The sequence below is a fragment of the Chaetodon trifascialis genome, chromosome 5 (genome assembly GCF_039877785.1).
Source record: "Chaetodon trifascialis isolate fChaTrf1 chromosome 5, fChaTrf1.hap1, whole genome shotgun sequence".
Classification (NCBI taxonomy): domain Eukaryota; kingdom Metazoa; phylum Chordata; class Actinopteri; order Chaetodontiformes; family Chaetodontidae; genus Chaetodon; species Chaetodon trifascialis.
Genome location: NC_092060.1, coordinates 22,229,575 through 22,250,096, shown reverse-complemented (window position 1 = coordinate 22,250,096; position 20,522 = coordinate 22,229,575). Strand labels below are relative to the sequence as shown.

Genomic DNA, 20,522 nt, shown 5'->3' with positions numbered 1-20,522 from the left:
TGCACATCTCAAACTAAAATGAGTGTTTTATATCAGATACTTACTACCATTATTACTAGGCCTGCATGATGGAATATCCTCAAAACGTATAATACAAAAGGCAATTTGAATTGAATGAAAGATGAAAACGGTGAACCACTCAAAGTGACTGACTAAATGATCATAATTTGGCTGTAAAATCATTCCTGATGGACCAACTTGATACGAACCACAATTCCCACCGCAACAGCTCTGGTAGTAAAACATGAGGAAGTATTGTTACCTGTGGAAAAATTAAGACAATGACTGAATTGTCTTTTTAAAATGATGTTATCTGGTTAAATTTTCATTCTTTTTTTTCTTTTTTTTCCCATGAATAATTGCTTTTACACCCAGGAAGATATTTTGCTGCCTGTCAAATTAGTGTGAGTATGACGGAACAATGGCAACTTTTCCATTGAAGTGAAGTTAGAAGTTTATGGAAGCTCTGGCAACTCAGCTGTCAATGTGTGACATGATTGGAAAAGAATCATAAAACTTACTTCAGGTGTTACTGTTTATAGGACTGCCAGACCTACAGAGATGAGACAAGGCTGGTTCGATGTCGCTAACCAAGCAGAGGCACGACTAAGGCACAACATTGCAAACAGCAAAGTATGTTAGCTGTGTAGACCTTACGTATAGCACTTCATATCATGTTTATGTCACTTGAAACACACGAAGACACTTAAACACCTTGTTTCTCTGGCTCAGCATCAGAGGATGTTTGTGCCACTGCTTCATAATATCCATTTTTTCCTCACACTGAGTGACTTTGTGAGCTAGCATTTGGCATAGCAGCCCCATCAACTGAATAAATGACAGGACCTTTCAACCAATAAGACACAAGTTTTTCCACATATTTTCCAGTAAAGCCTTTCTGATTGGTCTTGCCCCTGTTGTGTTCACTGAAGATACAAAATTACTACACTGCCATCTTCTTCAGTGACAAACTGCTCAAAGCGGAGAATTAGTTCCGAGACGCTCGTGGTTTACATCAGTAATTCCACTGCTGACACACTTTCTGAAGATGTGATGACTTTAGTTAAAGCAATTATCTATTTAAATTGATTCATTACATTTAAGAGCAAAGACAGTCAATTGTACCTCTCTCGCATTCAAACGCATGCACACACACAAGTGGACACCCAATAACCAGCCTTGTGAGGACCCAGCTCCATCGGATGATGGGACTTATTTTTTATTTCCAGATCTGACTCATGATCTCTCAGTGGCTGGAGGCAAGGACAGCAGGAATCCTTGATGCCATTCTCCGCCCTTCACTTCAATGCAATTCACTGCGCTTCACTCTCAATTTGCCAATGAACAGCATCAGATCACCAGAGGACGTGAATGCATTTGTGCGTCCGCTGCTGTGATCTTCACATGCTGGTGAGGTCAGCATGTTGGATGCTACATCTCATAATAAACAAAAGTCTGTCAATGTATAGTTCTCAAGGCAGCAGTGAACTGGAAACAAAATCAAACAACTGCTGCTTAAGACCCCACTGTGCGAGTCGCATGACTTGAGTTCTGCTTGTTAATGACATTTCACAGCAGATGGGAGAGCTTGTAAATCACAGTCATCTCAATACGTCGAGTGCCTTGATAGTCCCCAAATGAGTGGTCTGAATACATTTTTGATTCAGATGAAAATGTGTCAGTAGCATTAACTCAAAAGCTGCCATGTACAGTAGACTTTCACTGAATCAAACCTCTTGTGTGGTTGACTCCCCAAAGCCCTCTGCTGCTAATGTCTAAGCATTGTGCCTTCTTCACAGTGAATATTTTGAGTTGTCAGAGTAGAGAAGCACGAGTGTTGCTGATGTCTGAACATCTATTGCCAACAAACATCCAGTTTAGCGGCTACACAAGCCAACTGGCTCTGTGGTAACTGGAAGACTAGAGTTTGCTCTTTATCTGACAAACACTAACCTGAAGCCAAATGGAAACCCACCATGACATCACCCATTGCTTTACGGACTACCACATTCAGCATTATGGTTGTTACCATCTGTTGTTTTGGAACCAGAAGTGACAATATTTAGCTAAGAGGGTGGAGCTGGGGAGGATATGCATTGCTACACCTCTATCCTGATTGAATCTGACGGAGGACCTGATGACACACCATCTATGTGACTCTCTAAATGGGACCATAATTTACAAAATGAACATCATGCTGTATTGAAGAAGACTTGAAACGAGCAATCAAGACCTTACACTCTTTAGGAAACTGTTTACTGAGGTAATAAATCAAACGAGAAGTTGAGTTATTTCCTCATAAGCTTACATACAAATGGACTTCTTTTTGCAGCCACCACCTGCTCACCATTAGAAAGAATGCAGGTTTAAGGAGCTTCTGCATTGGCTGCAGAAGCTCCATCACTATTTATACAGTCTCTGCCTGAAACAGATGACTTCTTGTGGAGGGTTGCAGTGCATGGATTGTGCCTTCCTGCTATTCAAACACCCCAACTAAGTGCACAGGTGCTTATCACATTGTTGTGTAATAGTGAGCACCACCACAATAACCATGCTGTTGCTCCCTATTGACCTGGAATGAACCTTAACCAAAAAATGAAAATACTCATATTGGTTCCAGCTGTGTGATAACCAGTAAACACTTCAGGGCTGTGACTGCTTTTGTTGAATAAAATAAATAGTTTGGTGCAAAAACATGACCTCTTCGTGTAAGGTGTTATTACATACCCAACCTAATTCATCTTGGGGAAACTAAGAGAAAGATCAGAAATATGAAAAATGCAACCAATCAGGAGCGAAATTTCAAGCAACTGCAGGTGAATTGGATTGAAGTGAACGAAAAAGACAGTTTTAGCTGGTTTGGCCAACAAGCCGGTGCACACAGCAGCAATGCAAGCCACCGCAACATATCACTTTAGAGACAAAACGGCCACTTTGCCAGTGAAAATGCTCTAATTTAAATGTATTTTGTATTTCTCCCTTGAAGAAACCTGCTGAGAAAACCCACATGTAACTAAGCTGAAGGCACAAAAGGTTCCTTTGAGGCTCAGACAGATCTGAAGTGTTGCAACAGTACAACTACACACACACACACACACACACACACACACACACACACACACACACACACATCCACATGCTGTGATTTGAACTTTATCTATCACACCTTTCCTTCCAGTTTCTCATTTCCTCTTGTTGACGACCATCCAGTTCAAATCATACGATCCAGCTTGTACTATTTTACATGTCAGATCTCTTACAAGGCTTTCTGTCTCTGACTCCCAGCATCCCTGCTCGCTCTCTCTCTCTCTCTCTCCATCTCATCTCTTCTTTCCTATCTGAACCATTTTTCTCCATCTCCCAGCCCCGTCCTCCACTTTGCTAATCTCCCCACTGCCTCCAGCTAAGTGAATAACCCTCTCAATTTCTTGTTTCTCTTCATCCCAGTTTGCTCCATTCCCATTTCCACCTCTCCCCTGCCCCTCCACACCTCCATCAGATGCTGCCTGTCTTTTACACCTGCCCTCCTCGCTGTTTCCCCCTTGCACCCTCCCTTCGTGGCGAGCAGAGAGGCTGGTAGGAGAGCGTATAATTTCTCAGAGGAGGTGCTGTCAGTTGACTGCTCTCCAGGCTAAGAGCTGCTCTCCTCGCCCCTGGGTTCACGGAGTCACGGCTCTGTTCCGCTCCAGGATTATGCAGATCTTAATTCCCTTCCGCTCACACCTGAGGTTGGCAGGGCATGAAATAAGGAAAGTGTTCACTGCAAATAAAACTTTCTGCCACCAAGAAGGAGAGAGAGGAGGAGAGGAAGGAGGAAGGAAGAGAGAAAAGGGAGCTTGGTTGCTGGCAGATGTTCTGAGTGAGTGACTGAGGAGGGGAAGAGAGACATGAGGTGTCGTGGTAGGACAAGCTGAGGGAATGAAGAAGGGGAGGACAGAGGTTTGTGGTTTCTGTCCTCAGACAAACTTAACACACTGACTGCAGCTTGTCCTCTTTTCCTACAATAAACAATCCACTTTCCTCACTCTTTCTGAAAACATCTCGGATGCAAATTCTTACGCATGAGTGACACAGTTCAGCAATCAGTGGGATGTTTGCCAATGAGCTCTTTGTTCACATGCTGTCGGTTAATTGTTAATCACCTCATGAATATCATATGACACCCACGAGTCTTAATTTACACGTTAACCTCGCCCAAAAGCCACCGATCAATCCCGCAATGCAAGCGGGAATTCCACAGGTAGTTTGCGACCAGCACTGCTTTTCTCTGCGCACCAAAACAACGCGGTCTGATATCTGATGCCTTTTTCTTTCACTGTAATTTGTTTGCATGCAGGGTTAGTAAATTTGCATTTACTGACGGTTTACAAACTGTGATTTTTCAGAGTTGTGGACGAGAGATCCCACTTTGCTCTGCGCGTAAAACGCTGGATTATTTTTTCACGTCCGCTCGCACGTGAAGCTTTATAAATGCCTTTTTTCCTCGATAAAATAACATTTTACCTAACGGGGGAGACCATTGATAAATGGATGGTGAGTTGAAGGCAGCTCAAACCTGCTCCTTGCATCAACAATTAAAAAAACGGACATAATTGCCAAGAGAGCTGCCGCAAATCATGCCAAAAAAGTCCATGAAATGACAGATGTGATGTGAACAGCAAGCATCGCGTCGACTCTCGTGGCCGAAAAGTTAATTTGAAGCAGCTGATGATGGGAAATAAGTGGCACAAACACAGAGAGAATAATTAATATTAGTGCGCCTCACCTGATAAAGCCTCCTTGGAAAAAGCAGAAAGACAAGACATACAGAATCCGAATGACCTGTGGGAGCATCCTCTGGCTCAAAATCTCTCCTCAGTGCCGCTGAAGAACTTGCAGAAAATAATTTCGGAAATCAGCAAATCCACTGAGCAGCTGGCGAGACTGGGCTAGAGGAGGAAGGCATCGTCTCTCTCAGTGATCCAAGCTTGTCTTTGGGGAAACTTCTCCCCCTCCCACCAAGTCCAGAGGGCTGCACACATCCACACAGCAGGCTGCCTGCTTCAAGCGGCTGGATAGCTCCGGTCAGTCGCTCAGTGCTTTAGTGCTGCTTTGGAAACGGGGCGCCGAGTGTCAGTGTGTGTGTGTGTGTGTGTGTGTGAGTGAGTGTGACAATCTGGTTTCGTCAGTTTTTTTTCTCATGTATCCCCCCCGTTCCAAAAAATTAAAAAAGGGGTGCAAATTTAAAGGAACAGTAGCTTTTGTTTTGATGGCTGCCTTAAGTGCAATTAGGCATAATTAAAATTCAGCGGTTGATGGCTGTGATAAGGTAATTGCAGTGTTGAATACATTCTGGTGATGACCAGTCTGGAGAGAAATGCTAATAAAAATTTCATTAACCATAGGAGGGGGCCTAGTGTTGGAGGAGGTGGTGCGTCTGTGTGCAGGAGAACAGCCTTGAATAGAGGTTTTGTAAGGGTCTGAAGGTGCTGGAAAGTTTTACATCATTATTCTTGTTCTTGTTCTTGTTCTTGTTCTTGTTCTTGTTCTTCTTCTTCTTATTATTATTATTATTGTCGTTGTTGTTGTGCAAACACTCAGTAAATCAAAATTAATTTGACTTTTTCTGAAGTTCTGAAGTCTTTTTCTTTAATAAGTGTGAGCTTCTTAGGCCACTAGAGGTCAGAGTTTATTAAAATAGTTTAAAATTGTTTTTGAAAATTTCAAATGAAAGATGGATCCAGTAAGGAGATGTTCCATGAGAGCAATCACTTACTGATAAACACACAGAATTATCACCCAACTTTGCAGTTTCTCCTGAACTCCGCAGTGTTTTATGGTCATTTAGCTTGTTTTAAATTTTCAACTGCAAACTCTGCTTTTGTTAACCCTTTTTTCAGCTGCAGCAGTTTGCAAACAGCAGACTGTGAACATCGCAGACCATCAAGCAGCTCAGGATTTGGTGGTGATCAAATTGAATTGATCAATATGTAGATTTTGAGGGATTTATTGGCAGAAATAGCAATGGGATGTAGAGTCATCATCACCTGAGGGAGTCAGTTCTGTGTTCCCCATCAGAGAATAAATCTCTGTGTCAATCAGATACCTATGAGGTGTCTTTCAGACGTGCAGTGTTGCAGGTTATAGATGAGTAGATCCACTTCCAGGATCTGTTAAAGGCTCTGTATGTTAGAGATCACAGGGCAGTGGCACAATGTGATACATTACTCACTGGGTCTGACCATCGAATTGCTTCTGTTGCAGTCATTCTTCTTCCCGAGTGGATTTCATCGTGCAGATCCAGCCTTTCTTACGCAGGCAGAGGTGTCAGTCTTTTCTGTTCTCTTCATGTGGAAACACAGCAGATTAACCTTTACCTTACACAATTACTCAAGCTCCTTGTTCCTCCTTCACTGAAGCATGAGTATTTAAAGATGCATTGGATTTCTCTGTTCTCATGAAGAACAGAAAAATCATAAGCCTCTTTGGTTTTTCAGTCTGATAATTCATTTGCACCAGTCTTTATTAATGTGATTCAAATGCTGCGTTTGTGCTCGGCTGTGCTATATGAACTGGCAGGCAGACTTTCATCGCTGTAGTAGGAGTCAAGACAGTCAAACTATTACATTTATTGAAACAGTTTATTAGAAATGCCTCTCACAGTTAGTGATAGCTGAGATGTTAAAAGTGCGCTCTGGCACTTGTGTACCTTTCTTCTCTACCTTCACACATTTCCTTTTATTTTCTGTCAGCTGCAGAAACCTGAGAGGCCAGCTCGAGGAGTGCAGCAGGCATGTGAGGATGGGGAAGGTGGGGATGGGGTGGGCAGATGTTGAAGTGATGGTGGAGAGACAGAGGAAATTAAAAGATGAGGGCCTCTGTTGTTGTTGTTGTTCTCCTCGACAGTTGGCTAGCAGTGGAGCTCTAACGTGAGTGCTGACATCTGGTGTCACCTACTAAAAGACCAGCCACCCAACAGATTTTAACGAAGGAAAGCAGCGCTCATCAAATTAAAGTGAATATTACTGTCACAAGCCCCATTAGCTGCGTGAGTTTGTTTAGAAAGCTCTGTGCTTACTGTACACATTCAAATGTGATTTTTAAAAGATATAGTTATAGTATATAGCTATATTATAGCTATAGTTATAGTAGTTGGCTCCCTATTTTTGTCTTTTGTCTGTAAATCCTATTAAAGGACCAGAATGCATAAGTCTGTTTCTCAATATTCACAGACTTGATTGAAACAGTCGTTCCTACATGCGGACATGCCTGTTCCTTGCTCTTTCATTGATTTAAAGGAGGATACTGAGTTAGTTTGAGCTCTCCAGACAGAGAGTTTCACAGCTGAGGGACCCAGACAGCAAACCCCTGCTCACCTTTGATAGTGATCAGTCTCATATGGAGTTAGCAAATCACACATGTAGGAAAGAGCCAGACCCTTCAAGGCTTTAAAAACAAGCAGTAAAATCTTAAAATCAATTCTAAAACTCACAGGTACCAATTGATGGGCAGCGAGGATTGGTGTAATGTTGTTGCTTCTCTTAGTACATGTTAAAAGCCTGGCAGCAGGGTTTGTAACTGCAGTCTTTAGATGTTATGCCTGCTAATACCAGAAGAAAGTGCTTAGCAGTGGCCAAATATGGAAGAGATAAAAGCATGGATGACCTTTGAATGACCTGATCTTGGTTAGCTGTATCAGTTGAGCAAAGCAGTAGTTAGTATCAAAGGACAAAAATCAACATTTTTGGCGATCTATTTTTTTATTTCAGTGAGGCAGGACACAATACAGGATGTGTCTGTGGTGCCAAGCCTAATCGGACATACAATGTGGTGTCATCTGCATAGTTATAGAAATAGAAATTTACCCCAGGAGTAAAATGTACGTAGATGGGAAACAAGAGGGGACCCAAAATAGATCCCTGGGGGACCCTGCCAAATACGGGAGCACAAGTGCAGGTCAGTGTTGGCTGCAAGCTGATGACCTTGACCAGAGCAGTCTCAGTGCTGTGTGGAAAGCGGAAACGAGATTGATTCATAAAAGAAATTAATTGAGTAGATACCATTTCTTCTAAAATTGTTGAGAAAACTGCCAGTCTGGAGATGGGTCTAAAATTACTTAAAACAAAGGGATGCAGAGAGGCCTTCTTTAGACAGTGGCATGTTCAAAACTGGGGGAGAGAAATACCAGTAGACAGAGAGCTGTAAATAATATCCGGATCAACCATCTGAAATACAGCTTTCAAAAACCAAGTGGTAATACAGTCTGAAGGGCTGAGAGAGAAATTTCACAAAAGTGGGTTCATGTTGAAGGTGAGAGGAGAGAGTTGACATCAAGCTCACTGAGTTCAGTGCTGCTGAATCCCTGCTATTTTATTTTAGGGGTAATTAAGAAAGTCTTCACGTCTCTCAGAGGTCTATGTATGTATGGTTTTAGAAAGGATTCTGTGATTGTGACCCTGTTCGGTGATCAGCTCAGAAAAATAGCTGTTCTTCGCTTCTTTAATTGTATACTGATAAGTGGACATGAGATGTTTTAGAGAAGGAGGCACCCTGCTTATCCTTTTTTTCCATTTCCACTTTGCTTTCCTGCATTGTCTCTTTAAGCTCCTTAATTCTTCATTAAACCATGGCAGAGAAGAAGGTAGGGGGACGGAGCAAAAGCTGTTTAAAAAAAAATCTGCTCTAGTACCAAAAATCCAACTACTTACTGTTACTTTGACTTCAAAGTTTTTTAATGTGGCAATGTGAAAATAAAACTACAGAAAGAAATGAGCTCCTGATAAGGCAACTTAAGTGACACCTGAGGTGACTGCTTGCTGAAAATGCCAACCCTTTTATGTTGCCTGTCACTCTGTAACCTCTCACCTTACCCTGATCTCAGCATTGCAGATTAATGGGTGGCTTGTCAATGAAAGGTCAAATTCCAGCTGGGGTGATCATTCGGGCCTTTGTCCCTTTCACCCGTTTAGCCAAACGGAAAGTGCTCTCTGACCAATGCTACCTTAATATAACCATGAGCCATGCTTCTGTTTTATGCATGGACACATACCAAACTTGACCTTTAACACAGTAACCTAAGGACACAGGACAGCACATCTAGTTTCTTTACTTGTGGTCTGTGCTGAGTGAAACTATTAAGACCTTGATTTAGAATAGAATCACACCCAAAGAATGGAAGTGTGCAACTTTTCTGTGTAATCCTTCATCTATCAGCTCTGCATTATGTTGTCATCTTGTCCGGCATTCTTACATTTGCTGTGGAAATATTTAGTAGCTGTCTGATTTGTAACTCAGAGGGTTTTTACCCCCTTAGTCCCAGAGAAATAGCTGCTCAGCCTGGCACAAAATCCCAATCTCAAACCCTCCCCTGAGGGATTGACCTGTGGCTGGAGTCGCCTGTTTGTGGCCTAACCTCTTCCTTATCCTCAGCTGCAGAGTAAATAACGTTCTGCATGGCTGTTGGTCTCAGTGAATATAAAAAGCTTTGTGCAGCGGTCCATGCTGCTTATGGCCTAAAGATCTGATTATACCCATAATGTTTAGAGAAACGTACATCGAGACAAGGTTAAGGTGCCGTCCTCTCTGGTCGTATCTCACCTGTCTGGATTTGATAGGACTTTGGTAACATCTGCCCTCCGCCATCAATGTAGCTTCACTTTTCACAGGTTTCTCCCTGCCGTTAAACAATGTTATAGACACTCCACAGAATTTCCGATGGAGAAAACGAGAATCACTTTTTACTCATATTCACATACAAGATGATTCATTTCCTCAATACAAACAGTTAAATAATAGCATAATTTAAAATTAGTAAGATTAGTAATTAATAGTTTGTGGTAGTTGGCAACAACCAATGTTGCTTGTTTTGCCTTCCATGTGGTTAATTCTATAAATGGTCACAGTTCGGTTAAATTTAGGCATTGGGACTACTTGGTAATGCTCAGCAAAAGATTGTTCGCTTTTGGGTTTCACTTTTGTTTTCCCACAGGACATGAGCTCAGCCTCCAGGGTGTAAGTTGTGTTTGTTTGACCCATCCATCCACCCCATCTTCCTCCATTTGTGGACTTTCTTGCTGTTTATACTGTGTCACTTTGCTCTGAGTGTCTAATATTGCAGCGGATGGGTTTACATTGGAGTTGGTTGAAAGCTTGGAGTGTCTCATACACATGCTAAAGGATACCTTCTATGTCTGTATGAGATGTGAGGGACGTGACAAAGCATCAGTAACTGGGAATGAGACCATTCAGTTTGTTCATGTTTGGTTTGCTTTCCTTTTTTCTTTGCAGTTCTTTTTAACCTTTTTATTTGATTCATTTATTGAGGCTTTACTTTTGTTTAATACCATGTTTGGTCTCATTTTGTTAACACTCGCACCCTGAAATGAGTGCAATAGTTCTGCTTGGAATTGTCCTTTATGAATATGTGTCAAACGAGGCAGCCTTAGATATCGGTTGTAAATAATCTGCAAACAAAGTGTAAATGAAAAAGCTTTTGATAAGGTATTCTAAAAGGTACGAGGCTAAACCTGTTCAAGAATTAACCACCTTTCAATGAAGAACGTGCTTGGTCATATCTAACCTCCTCATACATAAATATGGGACTCAGCCCATTTCAGCCTAATCCTCATGGCCTTTGCTGTTTGCTCAGTCATGTTTTCAGCTTCAGAAACTTCTCACAGACTTTATTTAAAAGAAAAGTTCATTTTAAATTTCTTTTTAAATCACTCGATTACAATGTATACAATGTGTAAGAAGCACACGGGTGAATTCTCCCTGTAGATAACCCCCCCAGGTTTTCACAGATGGATAAAGTAAAGGAATAATCCAGACAGACATGACCACAAGTCTGCATGTATAAAGCATCCATTCAATTTGTACAGCCAGCTAAAGTAGACAGCCAATCCAAAAGAGAGCTGATAGGCTTTGACAGACGGACATGGTCGCCACGAAGGAAATGACAAGGCTACACAGAGTCAGAGTCAGTCAGCCAAATTATTGGAAGATTTCAATGTCAAAGTAAGTTTAACACAATATGGGCTCTACATGTTATTCGTATCAGTGGTGGTGAAAGGCTTTTTTATGATTGCCAAGCACGTAGTTCACTGCAGCACTGCGGCCCTCCATTCAGAAGCAATCTCCCTCAAAGAACTTATGAGGGGAGAAAAACTGCATAAAAGGAGCTTCCACCTGTGCTATTCTAAGGGTTTAAGGCTTGGTTTGGTTTTGGATGATTCAAGTTTTATGATTAGACTCATGAGTCAGCCTGAAAAACAGCATCAGAGACAAATTTACCACTTTTGTGTATGCAGTGTTTGTGAGAACATGCTCTGGTCCACATTGCTGTCATAAGGTGATATAAAACATACACACCTGCAGAGGAAAAAAAAAAATGACATTCTGGGAAAACCTTTGATTGAACACACACGATTTGCTTTCTTGCTGAGAGTTAGATGACACAATCAATATATAATAGAACACAGGCGATACTTAGCTTAGCTTAGCTTAGCATAAAGACTGGTAGCAAGGGGAGGCAGCTAGCCAGTACATAAGGAAAGCTCACTGATTAGGATAATATATCTTTGTTTAATCTGCACCGTTAAAAAAAGTGTTTTGAACTCTGGGGTGGCTCATGGATTTCAATCACTGACAACTCATCTTCGTCGGTATGCAGTGGTCATTTGTCCAGTTTTATAAATTTGTTGGGTGTTTCACTTATTCTGAGTTGAAAACAATGGTCAATGTCATTATTACCCATATTGTCCACAGTAATTCATTGCTTTGCTGGGTTGCCTCCTGCTTCAACTTTGGCCCACTTACCCAAACTTTCCCAAGATTTACTGACTAATCCTTCACATGGCTATGTCGAGTGCACTCTGTTGTACAGCTATGTTTAGCAGTATCCCCATGTCCATGTATTACCACCATTAGACTGGAGAGTGAATACTAGCCAAATATGTGAAAATAAGACCACATGACCCAAGCCTTTACTCGCTAGAAAAATAACTAATTATTGCAGTGTGATTCACCTCACTGGCTCTGACACACATTTCCATTAAGGCAGACAACCTTTATAACTTGACTGACACATAATATAAAGAGAGCTCACAAAGCGCTGCATTCTCTAGACTCCACCAAAGATGTGTTAGCCCAGAGAGAACTAGAAGGGCACTCAGAGAGCACAAACCTTCACCAAGGCCAGTAGTCCACTCTTCAGTAATAAGCAAATCTGCATGCACAACCTCCACTGAAGCCTCATCATCCCAGCTGTGCATTGAGTATGTACCTTGAAACTTGAAATATTTCACATACCAGAAAACACTTTATTATCATGTACATATGTACAAATATCAAATGCTCAGACTGAAATAACATCAAACAAATATTCTTACACCTGTTTTCCTTAAAACAAAAATAAGCCAGTGCTGCCTGTGCTCGCACTCAGCTCAGTGGGTGTGCGCTGTGCTACTGGGGTAGCTCGCTGAACAAGAGTCTGACACTGAGCAGCTGGCAAGGCCAAATGCTCTATCCCGCAATGTTAATGAAAGTGAAAAATAACTTATATATATATATCTGCCACCTGATTTGGATCTCCTCCAAAACTTAAAGGGGTCTTCGACGGCCCATTCTAGACCCTTCCACCAAGTTTCATATGGTTTTTCCATAATCCTGCTGACTAACTGACAAAAAACCAAACCCAAAACCCCCAAATATGTCCTGTAGCTTCCTTGCTCCTTCTATCTGCCCTGCTATATGACTGTCTATGACCCCTGTCAAGAAAGCACGGCATCTCCTGATGTTACCAAACAACTGCACAGAGCTATACCAAGGCTGCTCCAAGCTTGACCAAGAGCCTGTTATGTTTAAAAGTAGCTTAAATAGCCCTATGGACCAAAATGGAAAGAAAAGGTCAAACTTGAATGACAGACGTGAATTTGGCGGCATATGGTGGAAAGGTCGCTCGCGAATGTCTCGGAGGCCTGATCAAAAATAGTTTGTATCACCTTTCAGTGTTTAGCATTCCCGCGCTGTCCATCTTGCATGTTATAGTATGCATTCAACAAGTGCTGATTTGTTTTATCTTTGCTGCATTTGTGTCCAACATGGCCTACAGTTTCCTCCCAGCTACACAGCAAGTGCTCCAAGTGAACAGATGCCGGTGCCTTTGGTCTTGCATACAATTGTGACGTGAACACTTTGCTCAATTCCAGATAAGCACTTCAAACCTTAAGAGCAACTCTGTTCCGTCTCTCAAACAAGAAAAGGCCACCCCTGCACCTTTTTACACTCTCACATCCTTATTTCCAGCTGCAGGAGGAGATAACTGATAATGCTCTTTTTTTTTCTTCCCAAGCCACATGCGGGGCTGGACTAAATAACAAAACCGGACACCACGTAACCCCTCGCACCTGCATTTGCATTCCATCCAAGTCGCAGCACCAAACCACATCCCTTTTATTTCTTGTAAAACGACAGGCAGCGTGGCCTGGGGAGATAGCCTGGACATGTTCGTTTTGTACATCCTTCCTCCCTTCAACCACAGCCCCCAACCACTGTTTTAAACAAGATGGTCCACATATGAGCACACAAGCACGTGCAGTTTAAATGTGCAGCCATAAAAATAGTTAAATCTAAATGATGAGTGTTTTCTGGTGCATTAAAAGGCAGCTATCCTCCCAAAAAGAACTACTGATTCTACCACTCAAGCATGAGCATGTAAATAAGACTCAGGAGTGTTTGCAGACACCAAGAACAAACAGCATGCTTGTGTCCTTGTGTATTACACTCTTAATTGCACTCTACTGTTATTCCACAGACGCACCATTCTCCACAGATCAATCGCAATGATTTGTGCTGTGAGCTGATTGGAGCTGGTATGGTTTGAGTCATGTCACAACTATGATGGAGTCGGTTTTAATTGCTGCACCTTTTGTGACACACGAGCCGCTGTATCAAAGAGTTGTAACCATGAAAAACACCTTGAGCTGCGTTTACTCGAATGTGCAGCTATGTGCGGCTTTATGAGGCAGGAACCATAAATAAGGTGCTCTGTACTGTCTGTGTTCTCCTTTTAACTTACTCAGGCAAAATGCACTTAATTGGCTGTGGAACCATTTCTCGGGGAAACATTTAGATCTTTTTTTTTATTTAATCTGAGACAGCTCATAAAATAAGTTTTTGAAGATTGGAGTTTTGAACAGCGTCTGTGTGACTCATTTCTGTTGGAGTGGATTTTGAAGGAGCAATCAATGGCTGTCCTATTTTCCACGTTACGCCTGTGACACTCGCAGGGCTCGAAACAGTGAGAGACAACAATACTGTGCCCTGTGGCTTCTTTTATGTTGCAGTTGTGAGTGTGTGATGGAAATGAATAGGATGCAAAGCAATGTGGTTATGCATTAAATTTTAATTAGCTTACAGAGGCATTGAAGAGTTAAGAAATTTGCCTCTTGGTTGTAGTTTTCCTTCACAGTGAAGGATCTTTTGGTCTTGTGGGAACAACAATACCATCGTTGTCTGTGAATATTCTTTACAGTTGTGTTGAACCTGTCCTTGCTTCTGTTTAAATTAGTCATGGATTTATAATCCTTCATGAATGCTGTGAAGTTCACGTAGTCTCTGAAGTATGATTTATATCTGCATGAAAGAGAGGCAGTATAGTACATATAGATTTACGTCTACTTTTCTCGGAAAATCACCCGTGCTGCAAATTATACTTTTGAAATTGTACACTTCAGGAATGGTCCCTGAGGTGCCGTGGTAGGCAAATGGTTAAAGTGCACACCGCATAACCACAACATCCACAGTTTGACCGCTAGCCAGACACATTTGTCTCTCTACATTGTCTTTAAAAACATTTCCTGAATTGCACAGTGGTACCTTAGTTAGAAGTGACTGTACTTTACAAACACACAAAATGCACTGCAGATGTCATTCAGATTCTTATTTTTATAATGCAGCTTTTTTTTTCATTAATTATTATTATTATTATTATTATTATGGGCTGCACGGTGGCGCAGCAGGTAGTGCGCGTGCCTCACAGCAACAAGGTTGCCAGTTCAATTCCCAGGTCGGACCTTTCTTTGTGAAGTTTGTATGTTCTTCCCGTGCATGCGTGGGTTTCCTCCAGGTACTCCGGCTTCCTCCCACAGACCAAAAACATGCTCATTAGGTCCATTGGTGACTGTAAAATTGCCCCTAGGTGTGAGTGTGAATGGTTGTTTGTTTGTGCCCTGTGATCGACTGGCGACCGGTCCAGGGTGTACCCCGCCTCTCGCCCGTTGACGGCTGGGATAGGCTCCAGCACCCCCCGCAACTCCGAAAGGGATACGCGGTATAGAAAATGGATGGAATATTATTATTAGTGGTAGTGGTACAGCATTATTAAGCCCGGTAACAGTTACAAACAAGCCCTATTACAGATTAGAAGACAAAACATGTTTTGTCATTTGGCCTTCCAGATCGACGCTTAAAGGTGGTTTCTGGTCTGACACCTCTGACTTTGAGGTTTGGTTGGGTTTCAGCACAAAAATGACTTAAGATTAGTGGTCATGGTTCCAAGAAACCCACACTGACCCTTGGTAGGAAACAGGAAATAAACAGGAGTCCAACATTTAGTTGACCTATTTAACCTCTCTGACCTCCTCCCTCTGCGCATTATGTTGCACTGTAACTAACCACACTTCCCCCTCGAGGGTTTGTCACCTGAATGTAAATATCTGTTGCTGTTGTTGTTGAGCGTTTGCTTTAATGACTGAGTCAGGTTCAAAATTTCCTTTGGTGCACAGGGTTTTTATGTGGTTATATATCAACAGAATAATCTGACAGTCTGATTGAGCAGCTGTCTTGGCATGGATGTGGGCTGTGATGTTTGAACATGAATAATGGTCCTACTTGGCGATGTAAACCTGCACAGATACAGTAAGCACCATCTGACGTTTGAGTAAATGCACCTGAAATTGGTTTAGTTCCACATACTCAGTGTCTCAGAGTGAAATCCGGAGATGTATGAGTGCTACTCAGAGGAGATATCTTTTTTTCCACTATGACCAGAGCGCAATAACAGACTAACAGGGGCATTTGAAATGAACACGTCTGTTTAAATGTAAATTATTAATTGGAATTCACATGAGATAGGCTGCTCCTTTTATTCATATTCTGCCAGAGCTGAAAGTGCATTTGAGTGCATGCATTCTGAAAATGTTTTCATAATTGATCAGTGACTCCAAGCTGCAATACCAATTAGGTGCAAAATTAGTCAGGGTGAAAATAGAGCCAATTAACATACAGTTGGTTGACTCCTTTGTGGTCAGGATCCTTGTATCTTAACAGGTTAATTTGTCTGCTCTCGATTGTTATTGATGCGATTGGATGTGGAAATGTTTCTCCGAGTTAATGAGTCTAAGAGGGATTTCAGTTACGTTACATAAAGTAAACAAGGCAGACGCTATTCTCAGCAGCCAGCGGCGTCTCGACGAAGAGGCGATAACCTGCAGAGTTCAACCAGAAATTTCTCTGACACAAGGTATGATGAAACCGGGAGCAACTGTATCTTATCTTTTATAAAGGAAAGGTTGACATGGTAGGCTTCTGCTTAAGCAGGTAACAGACCTCAGACCCTTTCCCAGAAATCCTTTGCTTTGCACAGTATGTCCCAGCTGCTCAAGGGTAATGCAGAGTTTCAGGGGGGAAACAAGCCGTTAACTAATGCTACTCATTTCAGAATAGTCAGGATGACCAACATTTGGACTCGGAACAAAGAAACGAAGAGCAGTAAACGGAGAGAGGATGATTCATGGTGCAGTATCAGGAAAGTGCTTACGTGAGGTGGCACGGGATGTACCAGGCCCCCTATTGAAAAGGTGTTTTATAGCATTCAGGTGATTCATTGTGTTTTATTTGGTCATCTGTGAGGTCATTTCAGTTTCAATAGACTTGCAGAATCACATATTTATCCTCCATCATTGTCTTTCCAGAAGGAAGTCTGTGCCGACTGATGGCTTAAAAGATGAAAAGCTTATAAAGAAGCAGCTTTGCATATTCTGTACAGTATATTCAGATAAGATAAGGATCTCTCAAGAGGAACAGCAAATATTTCATTGTAATATAGTTCCTGATTGCTTTGAAGGGCAGCCAGCAGCTACCACCATAGTTGTTATGCTTTTTTTTTTTAACTTCATCCTTCCTTTGTACTCAGAAATTTGTGTAGATTAATGTAAAGTTTTGCCATTAATCTTTGTGCTGTAACATTTTCAGGGGGAAAAAAATCTTGTCTTAAATATGCATGAGGTTCAAGGCTCAAGATGCTGCATGAATGTAAGAGACAAGAAGTTCATGCGAAGTGAGATACAGTTAGCCTTTTAAGTGCCTTTTAAAGGGCAATATGGAGCTGTACACAAACTGAAGTAAGTTAAGGAAAAGATCATAACTTTTTCATTCAATGCCTGGAAGACAGGAACGATAAGCCGAAGAGCAGCCACTTGTGCTGAAAATTGCAAATATTCTTAAAGTTTTGAAGGGCCTGACCTTCATCTGTCTCATCTGTGTAACAATGTTCTCACACCGGCATCCAAATAAACCCACAGCTGGAAGACAGCAGGAGTTTCAACAGCACTGTAAACAACACAAGTTTGAGATCTTTTACACTCATGACCTCTGGTATTTTAACATAAGGAAAGAAAATCTGGAGAAGAACTCACCCTTTAATAGTTGAGCCACGCACTCGCTGCCGCACGCTCAAAAATAAAGATACAGGAAGAGAGCATGTTTGTATCGGGAGGTATACTTTGACAGGAAGCACATAATGGGACTCATGGGACCAGATTCATACATTTTGATGCAGTTTCTGATACTAAATGTTATATATATGTCTAGTGGAAGGAACTATTTAGGGCTTTCTAATCTATTACAAAAGGGTTGAGAGGGTTTTTGTCTGTATCTTGTCCTTTATCTGGCCCATTTTTAACATTTAATATACAATCAGAACTGTTTCCTCAACTCCTAAAATCAATAATGTTAAGATGGCTAATAGAGATCTGTTCAATTCCCACCATCAAACACGAGTGTCTTTTTAATAGGTGGGAAGCCAGTGAGGGATCATAGTGAGTAGTCAGGGTGTCGATCTAGAGGAGGAAGGTATCTGTAGGGGATGAAGATGATGTTGGCCTGGTGAAACTGGCAAAGAAAAGTCAAAAAGATAGCATTTTTGATGTTTTTATTATTATATCTTTGAGCGACATATTTAGTTTGAAAGCTTGGTCCAAAAGGTGAGCTGCAAATAAGGGCTGTGTTGTTTACCGCACTAACAACAAGGTGCTGCACTGATGTGGTTTTTTTTCTGAGGGCGTGTGTGATTCTTTGCTCTCCTCATCAGTTTCCTCCTATCCCTGGTTATGAATATTTAAGACAGCTTCAGACCAACAGCCGGGGGCACATGAGAGAGAGAGAGGGGGGCTGAGAAAGAGAGCATCGTAAAGTCATACAGTTTGGGACGATGGGAGAAGAATTAAGAGAGGAGAGTGAGCGGGTAAGACGGGGGTATTCTCAACCCGTCAGTGGGCAGCAGCAGGCTGATATGATGAGCTCTCGTAGTACCTCTCCATACTCAGTATTTGTGAAATTCTCACACTAGGAAGACGCAGGAGAATTCACAAAAAATAAGACTAACAGCAGATTTCTATTGGTTCAAGATACCCAAGGCAACAACAAAAATCTTTCATCCTTCTCAGTTTAACTGTGTTTTCCCTCGCAGATTGAAACAACTTCGCTATAAACTTAACAACACAAGGAAAGTCTTTCACTCTGCCAGTAAACACCGATGGCTGCACAAAACCTTTAAACAACATGTTTTGTCTCCCCATAACGTGTAATATGGCACATTATGCCTGTATCAGAGAGAAAGACGGATGAGTTCTTCTTGAGGCTGTTTTTAGCTGGATTTGCTTCATCTTGCACCCATTGAGACTACAGAGCTTTGAATTAATAACACTGAGCAACCAACTGGCAGACACTGCCTTCCTCCTGCAAACTCACTGACGGGGGCAAAACCCAAACCGCATTCTTTTGAAATAAAAGGTAGATAGAAATCTGAATAATTGGTCATGAAAGCAGTGTTCCTGTTCCTCTCGATAGAGCAGACTGCGATTGACAAACTGCTGGAACAACTGGAAATCACTTTCTGCTGCACTATGAATTGATGAATTCCACCACCTGCATCTTTGCACCGCAGCGGTTTTGACTGCGGCAGCTCTGGAATAATGTAAGCAGCCGCCTCTATTTCTTCTTCTCGCACGGAGCTGAAGAGCTGGAGGGGTATGGATGGTAATTGGTTTGACTGGAGGTTCAGTCGGCGGGAGGGAGGAGGTTTTCCAGTGGTGCTAACCGCATCTCTGTCTCGCAACTCCGTCTTCATACATCACTGAGTCAAATTTGAATAATTCATCAGCATGTTGTGGGTTTATTTTGTCAAAGCATCCCCAGACGTGATCGAAGGCAGGGTTTGGGTGTGGGAGGAAATGGAAGCGGCAATCTCTCAGGGAATGATCAACACAGTTATTAGTTCTTGTCAGAAACTTGTCTAACATCCATCATGAGTAATTAGGTTTATGACGTGCAAAGGCACAGCATCTTATTTTGAAAATTAATGAGGAGGAAGCCAAATGCAGAGCAACTACTGGAAATGAGAACTGGTTTCCTGGACCTCAAAAAGGATCTCAGCTGCACATTTCAGATTCTCTTTTTGAACTACTTTGGGCTCTGTCTCTTGGATTTTCATCCTGGTGTGTAATATGCATTATACTGATAGGATTCCTTGGCACCCACAGATAAAATGAGATGCTTACTCTTGCTGAATATATGAATCCTTGCAATCACTACGTCTATACATGAACATTTAGGTCGCTTCTCTGGTTCCGATGGCTTTGGCGCCCTGCAGCTACTGTCTCCACTGTGGGATACTCCACCCACTCTTTTTTGTTTCCTGTTTACAGTCTATTAGAATGCAGTCACTCTTGTACTTTTGCCTTCTGATGTCTTTGTGAATGAAAATCACAGCCTCCTCCTTCATCATAATTATCTTCCTCCTTTCAAATCCCTGAACAGTGGTTTTAATACCTCAAAAGAACCTTTGTGGGTTTTTTTATATCACAAAAATGACAGCCACCCTCTGGGACGTGTCTCACTGTAACCTTTTCCAAATTTGCAAAACACTTCCCACTTTCCAAGTTCCAAGAAGTTGCATCTTTAAATCTACATCTCTGGCTGAGCGAGGATGGTGAGCCGAGGCTGATTCGGTGTAAAAATACCCTACTATTTTTAATTTCTTTTTACTTCTATGAACTTTCCTGTCAGCTTCAATTTTATGGCTCACAAAAACTCCCGTGCACCTTCCTTTCAGACCACAGAATTGCATGATGCCCGAGCTAGATACGACTTGCAGGCAGGGTTTTGCTGGTTTGTGCCCAGCTGTCTTGGAGGCCTTCTTTAAGCCGTGTCCTGCTGAGACACCTGTGGGATCTTCTTTTCAGAGAGGCTGACATTCAGTCGCA

General features: G+C 41.9%; 1 protein-coding gene across 1 annotated transcript in view; it reads right to left on the bottom strand.

The window, feature by feature from the left end:
• glra4a (glycine receptor, alpha 4a) overlaps window positions 1-5,150 on the bottom strand; it is a 46,546-nt gene extending 41,396 nt beyond the window's left edge. Inside the window, exon 1 of the mRNA XM_070962539.1 lies at window positions 4,766-5,150. Coding sequence (XP_070818640.1) covers window positions 4,766-4,833 — 68 coding nt within the window. The 5' untranslated portion in view covers window positions 4,834-5,150. The remainder of the gene's footprint in view (window positions 1-4,765) is intronic.
• Window positions 5,151-20,522: the final 15,372 nt, after the last annotated feature.